The following is a 14927-nucleotide window of genomic DNA, read 5'->3' as shown; positions in this document are numbered from 1 at the left end:
ATTGTTGCCTCAAAGGATGTGGTTTATGCGTTCAAAGCGGGCATTATGTAGAACAAATAGCTTAGTGGATAGAAGAGAAAATAAACCGACAGAAGACAAAGGGATGCAGTGAATTTGCAAATTTGGCGTTCAAGCTCCGATTTATGCCCATGATATCTTTTCAGCAAAGGAATGACGCCATGGTTTAAACTCATAGCGTTTGTCGTGATATACAATGAAATTTTTCCATCTGAGGCCGTTTAGGCTTCCAGGCTACATTTCAAGTTCTAAAATAAAAATCGGACTTTTCGTTTGTCGTCTGATTAATGTCTTTTGAGTTCATTTTTAATTACCTATGACCTTTGAGTTGTCCCAAGGAGTTGTAATCAAATTATTTAAGCAATTGGCTGCTTCATCATCAATTCAATCTTTAATCAAACAACCCTTTGGGATTTCTATCAAACTGGTGGATTCCATAATTGGTTGAGCAGACAAAGTCCTTATTCGCCGACAACGACAAAGTTTTTGCAAAGGGTACCAAATAAAAGCAGAAAGTTAGTTTTCTGAGATTGGCTAGTGGAAGTAGATAGATTATTCGCCGTCATGGAAGTTCCCGAGACAAAAATGTTGAAGATGATTGCCTTCCATCACAAAGAAAACATGTCGTTGGTTAGCCAGCTAAAACCTGACTAGCTGACTTGACCGGCAAACTGGCGACTAAACCACAAATTTTTTCACCCCATGTTCTCTTAGAGTTAACCCGTCCTGGCTCAAATTTCGTGTCCCACGTCCACTCCACTTTTACCATTCATTGAAATGTCAATCGAGCTCCTCTACTCCAAATGGCAATACAAAACTATCCTAGCAGGTTATAGACTTAACAAACGTACTCGCGTATACCACCTTGGTGATTTAATTCCTCGAGCACATTGAAATGCAGCACACTCCTGACGAGGTATCCTGAAGCAGGACGAGAGTTTATGACAATATTTCTTTCTTGATGTGTCCCGACAAATAGCCATTCAAGCAGCCACTAATTAAGTGCTCAAGCAGTGTGCACTTCCGCCTTAGCCCCTACGAAAACATTTTCTCCCTCCTTAGTGTGCAAAGAAGTGTGCATTCCTTGATTGGCCAACGAGCCAGTGTACACTCATGGTTGGGTCCACACTTTGACAAGAAACATTCAAGACCCAAACCCAGGTGCAATGTCTACCCACAACTTGGCTCGTATGGAGCTTCTCCTATCTCACACTAGAACATGGAACACAGGGAACAAGAAGAAACTCAAGGACACTCAAGCTCAAGTCCAACTGGCATGCAATGCTAAGGGCAAACATGAGCAGCACACTCACCAACTAAAGACGAACAACATGTACTGCAACCACGACACAGACGAGCAAACTTACGAGAAGAGCTGCACAGATCTACAAATCACCGTCTGAGGCAGCAGCACCAAAGGCAAATCCAAAAGGAAGTAGAAGGCTTTTAACTGAGCAACTACGCAATTTCCAATGCATGGTACCTATAGATGAAGCACTCCAAATGAACATGACGAACATGAGTAGGTCACCATTCAAGGAAAAGATAGCGAACAAATCCACCTAGCAAGTTCACTATGACTCATTCCACTTTATTCAAGGAAACGAAGATCAAAGAAGTGCATCCTGCAAGAAACACTAGTTATGTGCTTCTAGCAGGAAACAATTGAAGTGCTTTTTTTAGGATAAACTAACATTTTTACTAAGGATTGATTTTAAAAACATTTTCTCTAAGAGCGATTTCAGTAATTTAAAAGCACTTTCCAATTGTTGCCTTAAAAGATGTGGTTTCTGCGTTCAAAGCGAGCATTATGTAGAACAAATAGCTTAGAAGAGAAAATAGACCAACATAAGACAAAGGGATGCAGCGAATTTGCAAATTTGGCGTTTGAGCTCCAATTTGTGCCCATGATATATTTTCAGAAAAGGAACGACGTCATGATTCAAACTCATAGCTTTGTCGTGATATATAATGAATTTTTGCCAAAGGCCGTTTACGCTTCCAAGCTACATTTCAAGTTCTATAATAAAAATCGGACTTTCCGTTTGTCGTCTGATTAATGTCTTTTGCGTTCATTTTTAATTACCTATGACCTTTGAGTTGTCCCAAGGAGTTGTAATCAGATTATTTAAGCCATTGGCTGCTTCCATTGTAATCCTCAATTCAATCTTTAATCAAATAATCCTTTGGGATTTCTATCAAACTAATGGATTCCATAAATGGTTGAGCAGACAAAGTCCTTGTTTGAATGAGAGCTTCTCGAATGCCATTCATTTTACAATAGGAGACATGCCTCTTATTCACTATTCGCCGACAACGATAGAGTTTCCGCAAAGGGTAATGAATAAAAGCAGACAGTCAGTTTTCTGAGATTGGCCGGTGGAAGAAGATAGATTATTCGCCGTCATGGAAATTCCCGAGACAAAAATGTTGACGATGATTGCCTTCCATCACAAAGCAATTGTCGCTGCTTGGTGGGATCAATTGCATAACACTCGACAGAGGCAAGCGAAGAATCGGGTTCGAATACAAGGATTTTTCATGCGTTCATGATCTTAATTTATAAATTAATGACTGAAATCTTCAATTGTCATGTAAAGCAGAATCAATACATTTACAGAGATAATCTTTCAACATTAAAAGCAATGCCTAATAGAAACACAACGGTTTTTGGTAAAACAAAACGAAACAAAAAGCAATACAAAAAAGATGCTTACAGAAGATGGAGAAGACCAAGCCATTCTCAAACAAGACAGCAAAAGTAAATTAAATTGATTGCATTACCGCTTCCATGTGCCGTCTTCCCTATGGAATTGCACCAGAGAGGAGCTTTGTATTGTCAGGGTTCTTCCAAAGACTTCTGACACCGTCCCATGGGAAATACTTGGATGAACCAACTGAACATTCAGTAGGTAGAATCATGACCAGGACTATCCGCATGCATGTCCATCGAGGTATCATTAGAACTTGGAGGATTAGCATCCCGGTTTGGGTGGAGAAAGCTAGGTTCACTGTTTCGGGCTCCATTTCCAGACGGCAGACCTGCTCCTGGATAATATCCATCTTGAGAAATGTGATAGTGCTGAAGACTCTGGCGAACAGGGCTCGACAAAGCATTTGAGAAGACTGAATTCTTAGATTGGTGATCGCATTGTTCAGAACGAATTCCCTGCCCAGTATTTGTTGGACCAGATGACCCAGAAGTAACTGGGAAACCTGAGTTTGAAAAATGAGCAGTGGGCTGCAGATGCTGATGTTGGAGTGGCAACCTGGGGGACATTGATGGCTCCTCCCCACAATAGTCCAACTCATTCTGCATGGAGATAAGAAGGATATTTGTAAGCTGTACAAATGAGGTTTAGATTATTAAATTTTACATATTGTAAGAGCACATCCGTTGCTACACATCATGAATTTCTTTATTAAAAAACAGGCATGATCCATACACACAAGAAATAAACTTATCAGTACAAAACCAAGGTTTAGAAACATTCCTCCATGGATGTTGATTGGTAAGAACCACCTAAGAAAACCAGACTCTTAGGGCCTGTTTCATAACCATTTTGGTTTTTAATTTTAATTTTATTTTTTGTGCTTGAGATATGGGGGAAGTATACAGTAGAAAGAAGACATGAAGAAGAGTAGAGGACTGTATACTTTTGTTTCTTATACATTTCTCTACATCTCACCCACCATCATTCCTCCACCCTTCATCACCCCTCCTTCCTCCTTATACTTTCCCCATATCTCAAGCACAAAATGTAAAAACTAAAAATCAAATGGTTACCAAACAAGCCCTTAGTTTCTAGTTAACAAAGGGTATAAAAGTATTCCCTTGAAAAAAGGAGAATCATTAAGCTGTGCAATGTTTAAAGTTTCAAACAGGTTTGAAAGTTAAATTCTGGATACAGGCCCAATTCCACAGAATATGCCAACCATGAAATTAATTCCTTCCGTTGGGCAAAAAAAGAAGGTTGGAATTCTTCAACTGGGAAAAATATGGAAATAAACCCTCACAAAAGTTCAGCTGAACCACAGCAATGGTAATCTGAAATGAAACCATAGGTCACAATGTTGCACTTATAAAAGGTCTTAATCTAGCAACACCTAACCCTATGCTCTCTAGAAGGCAAATACAAACATATACGAGATATATACTTAGCATGTACATCAAGTCTAGAAAGAGCAAATGTCAAGTAATCAACATGAGATTCAAGAAATGCATTAGTAACATGTTACATGAGGGATGGATAGAATGTACAGAAGAGAGGAAGTGACATCATCCAAATAAACTGCAAATATTTTTTAAAATATATAATAAACCCGTAAAAAGTTAGTTGATACAAAGGGTGTGTGCTTAATGGACTCTGCTAAAAAAATTAACGCCGTCACTAATATATAACATCCCTGAACGAAAGACACACTTAAGTTTGATAGAACCGTTTTGTTTTACACAAAGTTTGAATGTCAAAGAAGCAACTTCGTGTGTATGTCTCTGCGCGCAACATCCCTGTGGTTTTTTGCCCTCTGGATAGGTTATCACACTATGAGACAAACAAGATGGAACAATATATCCTTTACAAAATCAAACATAGAAAATAGTAAACAAACCTGAAGATAATTTACTATATCGACTGTTGTAACTCGTGAGCCTCCGTCTTGTTGTCTACAGATCCACTGATAAATTTTATCCTGAAAAAACATCCGGCGCAGTTTCATCAATGAAATGTAGAAAACAGATATGCAGCCCATCTTTAAAGCAAATTTACACATTAATAGGGCAATTATGTGTGCAAAAAATTTATACAAGAATGAATATGCACAGATATTAATAAACATTGTAGACCAATTGCACTATTGGCTACCAGCAACAAAAATTGCATGTCATTTTGAACATGGAAGCATAAAGCAACATTTGAGACCTCGCACATTCCATCAACTAAAAGGAAACAATATATTTAACAAAATTTTAAATTCATAAAAAAGTCACACATCATCCGGCTGGTTTAGCCAGTTCACAAGAACCCTGTATATCGCAGGAAGAAAATGTGAAAAGCCAAAACAATGTACAAAAAATATGGCTACGGGAGAAAGGAAGAAGGAACATAAAAACCGCTTACTCCAAAAAATGGTGGAGCCCAACTCAACAGAGAGTAGAGACTTGCACCATAATTTGCAAGAGAACGGCAAATCAATCAGTTGGAGAAAGGAAATGGTACATATGTTCGTGTAATGAGCGTTGAATACAAAACCCTTTGCAAAACCAACTTTTCAAAAACATATCCCACTCGAAGTTTTATGCCAAACAACATCAGAACAGCAGCAAGAATCATGCAAATTTACTGACTTTAAGTCCGACTGCCGTGTTTGGAGGGTAAAAGAAAAATCATTTTGTCAACATAGGGATAAAAATCATTCATGTTATCTAATGTTTAGGGTTTATTAACATGTAAATATAATATCCAATTACAAACAAAAAATTCCTTTCACAATTGGAAATCCCCACCAATTATCTTAAGCACTTTCGACAAGTTTAACATTAATATTCATTACAATTCCTACAGATACAGAAAAAGTTGGTGTCTTTCTCATCCAACCTTATTGGCAATGACATGACATGCTCACTCAAAACTACCATTCACCCAATTCACAACCAAACGAAATACACCAATTAACCACGAAACCCCAATTTCTATCAATAATTGGAAACAAAAAATTGTGACTTTGATTTGATCCTGATGTAGAACCAAAAACCCAATGAGGGAATCAGCGATTAGATAAACAATCAACAAATAAAGAAGGTAGAGAGAGAAAGAGACATACAAGGGCGTGGCGTTCACCGGCTTGAAAGGAGAGTTTTTGGTGGTTCATGGCCTGAGTGTAGAGCTGAGAGAGGGAATTAGCGGCGCTGCAGAAGGAGGTATACATGCTTCGATCAACCTCGTCGAGGCTGGTGGCCACCGACTTTCTCTTCTTCCCCATGGCAGGCAGTTTCTGTCTCCAACAATCTGCTTCTTCTTCTGATATGATCTTATCAGAAGAAACCAGGTTGTGGGTTTTGCGTGTGAGGCCAAACTGGTCCTCTGAAAATCGAAATTGATCGATTGAGAGAGGAGGAAGAAGAGTGAATCGAATTTATATGGGAATTTGGGATTTTTGGGGATTTGGGGGACTTGGATGGAAATCCAAATGGGTGTGGGTGTCTTTTGGTTTGGGCTTTTTTTGTTTGGTTTTCCTTTTGCAACAATTATCACGTCGACATGGAGCACAAGAGGGGTTTTCACCGTTTCAGAAGAGGGAAGGACACATGCTTTACTATCTTGGCAATTCGCCCCACGTGAACATTGCTTCCATATCCCAACAGTTACTTGCACTCTAATCTTATTTTATTTCCGATCACTCTTTTATTTCTGATTTTTTTTTTTTTTGAACAAACGATATTATTTATACTTATGGAGTCAAGGATGGACTAAGTCTCACACTAGACCTTCTTTTTTTTTTAGCAAAAAAATTAAAAAAGAGTCTCACACTGACTCTTATTTCTTCTTCTAAATCAATGATTTATAAGAGGTTTCTTAAGGTTTAGTTGAATTGTAAGGATATCTCTCTCGCTATTGAAATTACACAAAGATCTAGTCACACTATACTCTAATTTCTTCTTCTAAATCAATGATTTATAAGAGATTTCTTAAGATTTAGTTGAATTGTAAGGATATCTTTCTTGTTGTTGAAATTACACAAAGACCTAGTCAATTTGTAATGTCCCTAAATAATAAGTCCAAGAAATATATAATAGAAAATTGTAGTATCAATAAGTTAGAATCTCAAGTTTTTTTTCTCTCATACAGATATTATAAATGTTTATAATCCTGATCATAGGAATACTAGCTATGTTGGAATATTAGTTGTTTATTTTTATTGTTTGGGTTTTAGGCCCAACCCATTACAATTAGGCTTTTGTTTCCTTGCTTATTAAGATTAGTTTCTCTTTCGTTTAAATTAATAAAGTTTTATGTTTTGTTTGTCCGTCATATCCTCTGATTTTCAACTAGCTAGGTATTTACAATCCTCGAAGATCAATGCCTATTATATTTTCTCGCTTGATAGAATGATTGGTCTTTGAGTCGTTGGTGTGAAGGAGACCAACACAAATATGTCGGGTGAATTCATTAAACACGACCAAACAAGAGTTCTTATATGCAATGGCGTAGTTAGAAATTAATCGATGGGTGAGCTAAGCTAAAATTACTACTAAAGTAATAACTTGAAGCAAGATATTTGTACTATAGGAGTTTTAATTTGTTAATATTAAATTATAATATTGGTTAAGGTGATGAGTCTATTTAAAATTTATTAGCTCTTATTTTTGACACACCCCGACCGAGATCAGGGCGTGCTGGCCGTCACACGAAGGTGACGTAGCCATGTGCGCGTGCGGAAGCTAAGAAGATAGTAATATAAAAGTACGAATAATTAAAAACTAACTAGCATACAAAGTACTAGTGTATGTGAGACACAACTCAGAGCAAGTCTACAACAGTCCAAAAGGAAAAGATACGACATAAATACACCCGAAGGTGACCCTACAATGGTGAGTGTCTGTCAGAAATGCCGGGACGCCCTCTGGGAAAAAACCACCGAACCTTCTAAACCACTAGAACCTGGAGGGGCGCAAAAACAAAAGCGTGAGTGGGCAAAAACAAAGTTCTTTGAAAACTCTTTAGCAAAATACATTCTAACCCCTCGCCGTAAAACCTGTATACTTCCCAGAAAATGAACATATATGCGTATATATAGGTATGCCAATCATGCTTCACCATATGCCATTCATGCTCACAATATGCCATTTATGCTCGAGAATATGCCACAACAGAATCTCATAATCAAATATAAATGCTCAAGCGTAATTCACATCAATAACATATAATCTGGCAGCCGAGAGTCACCTAACGTGACCTGTACGGCTGCAGATAGAGCTCCAATCTCAACTCAATATCTGAATCTGCACACGAGTCGGAACCACCTAACGTGGTCTGTACGACAGGACTGGGTGTAATATATACGCTCTAGTGCTACGATCACGTGAAGACTGTGCGAATAATCGTGGGTCACCTACGAGTCGGAACCACCTAATGTGGTCTGCACGACAAGGCTTGCACCTAACTTGGATCCAAGGCGAGCGTGTGGTGCGGGTGAACATCACGTGAAGGACTATGCCCTGGCCCTGGGCGGGAGCACTAACACCGGGGTGCAGATTATGAGCTCTCTAAGCATCTCAAACTACTATTGCATACAAACATGAATACCACTTACCTGGCACTTACCTGTGCGTCCACAACACCAATACACATATATATATATATGTATGTCACTACTAATACATGCGATGATGCGTAAACAACATTCATATGATGCATGGCATAAAACAAATAACCTTTTCTATTTAATTTCTGGGAATTAATATGTATATAGGTATATACGGAAAACAAAAGCCCACTCACTGATAAGTGGAAGGGTCGTAGCCCCCTTGCCTCGAGTGTGAACGCTCGTCCTCGGAAAACGAATCACCTATACGCGAAAAAGCTACGAAAACGTTAATTTAAAAGCACATAACCAACTTCTCGTAATAACTTCTCATACATTGCTCAATTTGGACAATTGAATATACCAACGTGCTCTACACAACCTCAGGATCACACTCATATTTTTAAAATAATTTTTGGACCACGCACGCGCCCCCACGCGCCGTCCTAGGCACGGACCTACGCGCCCCCACGCGCGGCTACGTGCCATGCACACTGACGGCATCAACTGACGCCGTCAGGAATATTCAGTTAAACTGACGGAATATTCCGTTAGACTTGACTGACGCCGTCCACTGCCGTTAGGAATATTCCGTTAAACTTAACGGAATATTCCCCTGTCTTCTCCGGCGAGACTCCGGCGCCGGCGACGGCGCCGGAAAACTGGGAAAACTTCCAACCGTGTTTTCTCCTTCGTTTTTCAACCATTTTTCACGATCTTTATACCAAAATGAAGCTTAGGACTAGTAGAACAACATTAGACTAGTTTTAAGGCCTAAAAATCACACGATCATACCTGCAACAACGATTCAAGTTCGGCCAACTTTGAACAGGACGATCCCGACGTCTAAACTCACCCAACGAACCACTCCGAGGCTCCTTGGGACCTCACAAACACAACTAGAAGCTTCAAAATTGCAAAAACAAGCTAGTTTAAGGGTTGCATGAACAGTACATAATTCGGCCATTGTTGAAACGACGTGAAAACGTTCGAATTCTTACCTGGAATTGGTATGGTTGTGCTCCTCACAACCTCACGAGTTAAATGGTGTAATTGGTTTCTTGATTGGTGAAGGTTTGGGTATGTTTGTATGTGTGTCCGTGTGTTTGCAAAAGGAAGAAGAAGAAGATGGACTCGGGGAGAGAGAGAGAGAGAGACTGAGAGACAGAGTGACAGAAAGTGAGGGAAAGAGGGAGGGAATCCCGGGAGAAAAGAGAGTGTATGAGTGTGTGTGATCCCACAACACCACTCAATACAAAACTAATGTGATAAAAACGAATTAGGGGGTAAAATCGTAAATTCACACGTACGTTAAAATGAAATTTGGGACGGGATGTTACAATTTTCCTCAAAAGCACCTTTAAGATTCAAAATTTTCATTTACTAAGTGGAATATGTCTAGTGGAATTCCTCTTCAATTGTAAATGAGAGGTCTTATGTTCAATTATTGCAAAAGGTGAATTTGAACCACATTATTACTAGCTCATTGTGAGACTAAGCCCACCCTTTTCCCTTAGTGTAAATAATATTATTTGTTCAAAAAAAAACAAAAACTCAAAAGATTAATATTTTTAAGCTTAAAGAACCAAAACTCTCTCCCCATACTATAACCTTGTTCTTGGCTTCGCCAATGCTCATATGGAAGTTTTTACTTACAAGACAAATAAGAAACTTTATGGTTATAATAATGCAATCGTCCTTAGACCTAGGGCACCATATTTGTCTTATGGATACGTTTTTTTTATCATTTAATGATGCAACATAATCCTTTGATTTGTTGCACGCATTGTTGGAGTCTTGGACTTATTCATAGAGGCATGTGCGTGTACGACAGGTGTGATCATTACACTCAACGAGAAGAAGAATACTCTAAGATATGCTTTAGACAATAACCCCACCCTTTAATACCTATTTGGTTCCTCATGTAAGTAAATATTACCCTACCCTTGGACTATTATGTTCTCTATTGAAAATAAAGCTGTAAATAAATTTTCAAATCTATGTAAATAGTACCCCACGCTTGAACATCTATTTTGTTCCTTATCGTATATAAGGTTGTAAATACTATGTAAATAGATTTCAGTATATGCAAATTTCCATATACAATATATATATACATATTTTAAACTTTTACATGTTTTATATAGCTTTAAAACTTGCAACATCCCGTGGACATCCTTGCTAAGTTTTCGTCTAAAACTTCAAGACTCATTCATTCTCTCTCCACTACCACTTCCCCTTGTATGTGCCCATAGCCTCGACCCTAATCTCCCAACTCTTTACACACCTCATTTTTTTATTTTGTCAAGCTTTACTCAACCTCATTCACTCACTTAATTTTGCAACAACTAACACAGAGAAGTTGTTACATCTTTAAGGAAAATAATGAAATTTGAATCAAACAAACTAAATACATAAGAATGACAAGCCCTACCAAAATAGGTTTTAATCCTTTTTTGCAGAAACACCCAAAAATAAATCATGTGTGATGCTCTTAAATATATATATATATATGTGTGTGTGTGTGTGTGTGTGTGTGTGTGTATGTTGTAGCCTATTTTATCTGACAAAGGTGAGGGGGCCGACGGCAAGAAGAAGAGAGAGTGAGAGAGATGTGTGTCGGGAATGTGTGTGTTATCCCTCCTACATAGTGCCTTTATTTATAGTAGTAAAAGGAGAGAATAAATTCCTTCATCCCCAAGGAATACAAGTTGTAATAGGAAATGATAACTAGAATCAAATCTAATCTAGGATTTACACAATCACACTTAAACTAGGAAAGTTTACAAAATACTCAAGGTAGATTTAGCATAATGCAGAAGTTGAGGAAGTCGACTCGTCGACACTGATTCTAAGGAACAACGCTTATTCTCAATAAGGTAGGAACTTGCATAAGTAAATGAGTCTCGCTAAAAACCCTAAGGCTATGGCAAAAACCCGAGGAGGGACAAAATCCATAGTCTAAGGAAAAATGTGTGAGAAATGCAAAGTCAAAAGAACGTCTACGAGACGTCATCAGGGATATGACCAGCCCAAGGTGGGTGCCTCGTTAAAACCTAGTTAGGTAGCAAAAACCCAGTGGGAAAAATGCTCATAATCGTAAGGAAAAAGAGTACATTAAGATCAAACAAGTATTCTTCAGGATACTCCCCCTGAGTTTGACATAATTCCAAAGATAAATAGCAATGTTATAACTCGGAAAGTTTACTCATACCAATTCCATGAACAAGTTTCTTAAACTCGTTTTCGGCAGTGATTTGGTGAAGAGGTCGGCCAAATTGTCTTGTGAACGGATTTACGTGACTTCATTTTTCTGATGCTCTTATTGTTGATGTGAAAAGAAGAACTTCGGCTCAATGTGCTTGGTGTTGTCTCATTTGATGTAACCCTTCTTGAGTTATTCGATGCATGTTGCGTTGTCTTTAAAGATCGTCGTCGAGACATCAATGGTGGGATAAATATCGCATGAGCTTCGAATATGGCCCACTACTGCTCTTAACCAAAAGCATTCCTGAGTTACTTCATGTAATGCAAGAATTTTAGCATGGTTAGAAGAAATGGCAACTAAGGTCAGTTTAGTTGACCTCCAAGAGATTGCGGGTGCCTCCAACGGTAAAGACATAACCCGTTTGAGAACGTGCCTTGTGCTGATCAGATACGTATCATGCGTCGGCATAACCAATAAGGCGAGAATCGACTCGATAAGCAAGGGGTGCGGCATCACTCGATGATCCATAGGGATAGAACAAGCCAAAATCCATAGTACCCTTAAGGTAATGAAAGATGTCTTTCATGCCAGTCCAATGTCTGAATGTAGGTGCATTACTGTATCTTGCCAAAAGATTAACAGCGAATGAGATGTCGGGTCTAGTGCATTGAGCTAAGAATAATAAAGCGCCTATGACACTTAGATAGGGAACTTCAAGCTCCAAAATCTCTTCATCATCCTCCTTCGGACAGAAGGGATCTCGTTTTGCATCTAGCGATCGAATGACCATAGGAGTACTCGAAAGCTTCGCTTTATCCTCCTTAAAATGGCGCAACACCTTCTCGATGTAGTTCGATTGATGCACTAAGATTCCATCCGAACAATGCTCTATCTCAAGACTGAGACAATATCAAGTCTTACCTAGATCTTTCATCTCAAATTCCGACTTCAGGTGCTAGGCAGTTCTTGCGAGCTCTTCAAGAGTTCTGATAAGGCATGTCATCAACATATAATTCAACATTCGCAAATCTGGAATGTGACTTCTTAATGTACACACAAGGGTAAAGTTCGTTGCTCACATATCCCTGCCTAGTCAAATACTCACTCGGATGGTTATACCACATTCTTCCAGATTATTTCAAATCGTAGAGTGAACGCCTCAGCCGAATCGAGAGTGTGTTCCGGGGTTTGGAAATATTTGAACCACTTAATGTAAATCCTTCGGGAACTTTTATGTAAATTTCCATATCAAAATCTCTATAAAAATACGCAGTTACTACGTCCATCAGCTGCATACTCAGTTTTTCGAAAACTACCAAACTGATAAGGTAACGAAAAGTAATCACATCCATAACGAGTCAATAAGTTTTGTCATCGTCAATCTCGGGGTGTTGTGAGAAACCTTGTGCAATAAGACGAGCTTTATAATGCACAATTTCGTTCTTCTCATTACACTTCCGAACGAAAACCCACTTGTAGCCAACGGGCTTCACATGTGGAGGAATAGGAGCTACAGGTCCAAACACATTATGTTTCACAAGTGAATCAAGTTAGACTTGGATTGCCTGTTTCCAGTTTGACTAATTAGTTCAATGTCAACATTCATCAACGGAACGCGATTCAATGTCATCACGCAACATGATCTCAGTAGCTACTGCAAATGCTAATGCATTATCGACAATCATCTCATTTCTATGCCACACATCATCTAAGCTAGTATAATAGACCGAAATCTCACGATTCTCAGGGGGAGGATTCGTTTATTCAAGGACGCTTCTATAATCTAGAATTTCTTCATGAGTTGGATAAAATGAGTAAGCGACAATCGGATTCACGGTAGGCTCTTCGGGACCTTGTGCCGTGGATTTCCTTTTTCAGAGGTGTGAATCCTTTGAACCAAGGGGTCTGTCATGCTTTTGTGTAAAGGCAGATGATTGGCTAGCCATTAATGTATGTGGATCACCAAGATTGGCATCCTGGACCTCCAGGAGAGAGGTCCGTCGTACACTTGGTACATCTATCTCTGCAGGCGTATTCGCAGCTGAAATATGTGATCTTGTCACACGCGCTAGATCGATGAAAACATATGGCATGCTTTGAAATATGCTATGGAGATCTAATATGCGTTGCACTTCTGTTTCAGACAGACTTTGCTGCATGTAATATTGCATGGCCCCAAGCAGCGATCGGGAGCTTGGTACGTATGACCAACGATCGAGCAATCATTTGTAAGTGCTTAATGAAAGCATCTATTAGGTCGTTCTAGGTGTGAACATGGGCTACGAGATGTTCAACTTTAACCTCAACCGACATGCAATAGTCATCAAAAGTTTTAGATGTGAATTCTCTAGCATTATCCAATCGAATAGATTTGATCGGATAATCAGGGGGTGAACCCTGAGCTTGATAACCTAAGCTAACAATTTGGAGAATGCAACATTCCTTGTGGACAACAAACACACATGTGACCAATGTGTGGAAGAAACAACCAAAACCATAAAGTATCTAACTGGTCCGCATGGAAGGTGAATCGGTCCACAAATGTCCCCCTGAATCCATTGTAGAAAAATGGGAGGATTCGAACGAATCTTGTCATTAAAAGGCTTAGTAATAAGTTTTCCTATGGAACATGTTTGACATGAGATTCCTTAGATCGAACCTAAACTTCAGGTTAGCGGATGCCCATGTGATGATTTGAGGATTCGGCGCATCGCTATTCGTCCAGGATGTCCCAAATGATCATGCCAAAGTGTAATTTCGTGCGCGATCCCAGTAGTGGGGCCGGTCACATAGTGGCATTCTATGGGGCGTATGGTCATAGTATACAAACCACTCGGGATACGCTTCATCTTCTATAGAATACGCTTCTGGCCATATTCATAGGAAGTTATGCACATAAATTCAACTCTGTTTTCTACGTGGGTTTCAGTGTGGTAATTGTTATCTTTAATGTCCTTGAAACTTAACAACGTTCTTCCGAAATGTGGAGAATAGAGTGCCTCAACAATGGTTAAGATTGTACCATTGGACAACATTATACGTGCCTTACCGTATCCTTCTATCAGGTTGGATGGGCTTGAGAGGGTTATCAGAGGTGCATTTTTAGGTATAAAGTTAGTGAAATAGATGTGTTCACGCAAAACAGCGTGCATGGTTGCACTTTTTGCCAGACAACTAACTTCCCCACTAGTCATACCTAGAATGAAAAATTAAATCGAATCAGTCACATCCATAAAAGTTTTAAAAGCGAATATCAATTCAAAATAATTTCATTTATTCAAGGATGGTAATTAATGACAACTTAATATCCAAAAACAAATTACCAACAAATAATCCAAACATAAAGGAAAATTGTTCAAAAATCAACCAAAAAAAAAAAAAAAATTGGGGGGGGGGG

At 38.9% G+C, this 14927-nt stretch overlaps 1 protein-coding gene across 1 annotated transcript; it reads right to left on the bottom strand.

Moving 5' to 3' along the window:
• Positions 1–2589: 2589 nt before the first annotated feature.
• On the bottom strand, positions 2590–6253 carry LOC137725601 (uncharacterized). Its single transcript, XM_068464342.1, has 3 exons — positions 5842–6253; positions 4630–4710; positions 2590–3331 (listed from the first exon to the last, which is right to left on the bottom strand). Exons 1-3 carry the CDS (start codon positions 5998–6000, stop codon positions 2924–2926), a joined length of 648 nt encoding a protein of 215 aa, XP_068320443.1. The 5' UTR covers positions 6001–6253; the 3' UTR covers positions 2590–2923.
• Between the last annotated feature and the right edge of the window lie 8674 nt (positions 6254–14927).

Source organism: Pyrus communis, chromosome 2 (assembly GCF_963583255.1).
Source record: "Pyrus communis chromosome 2, drPyrComm1.1, whole genome shotgun sequence".
In the NCBI taxonomy this organism is placed as follows: Eukaryota; Viridiplantae; Streptophyta; class Magnoliopsida; order Rosales; family Rosaceae; genus Pyrus; species Pyrus communis.
Note: the sequence above shows the minus strand (reverse complement) of the source record. Positions and strands in the feature narration are given on the sequence as shown.

Excerpts from the sequence above, each read along its gene's own strand:
- LOC137725601 (XM_068464342.1), bottom strand. The coding sequence starts at position 6,000 with ATGGGGAAGAAGAGAAAGTCGGTGGCCACCAGCCTCGACGAGGTTGAT. Across the intron at positions 4,711-5,841 it reads CCGGTGAACGCCACGCCCTT|GATAAAATTTATCAGTGGAT; the intron begins GTATGTCTCTTT and ends ATGTTTTTTCAG. Across the intron at positions 3,332-4,629 it reads ATATAGTAAATTATCTTCAG|AATGAGTTGGACTATTGTGG; the intron begins GTTTGTTTACTA and ends ATCTCCATGCAG.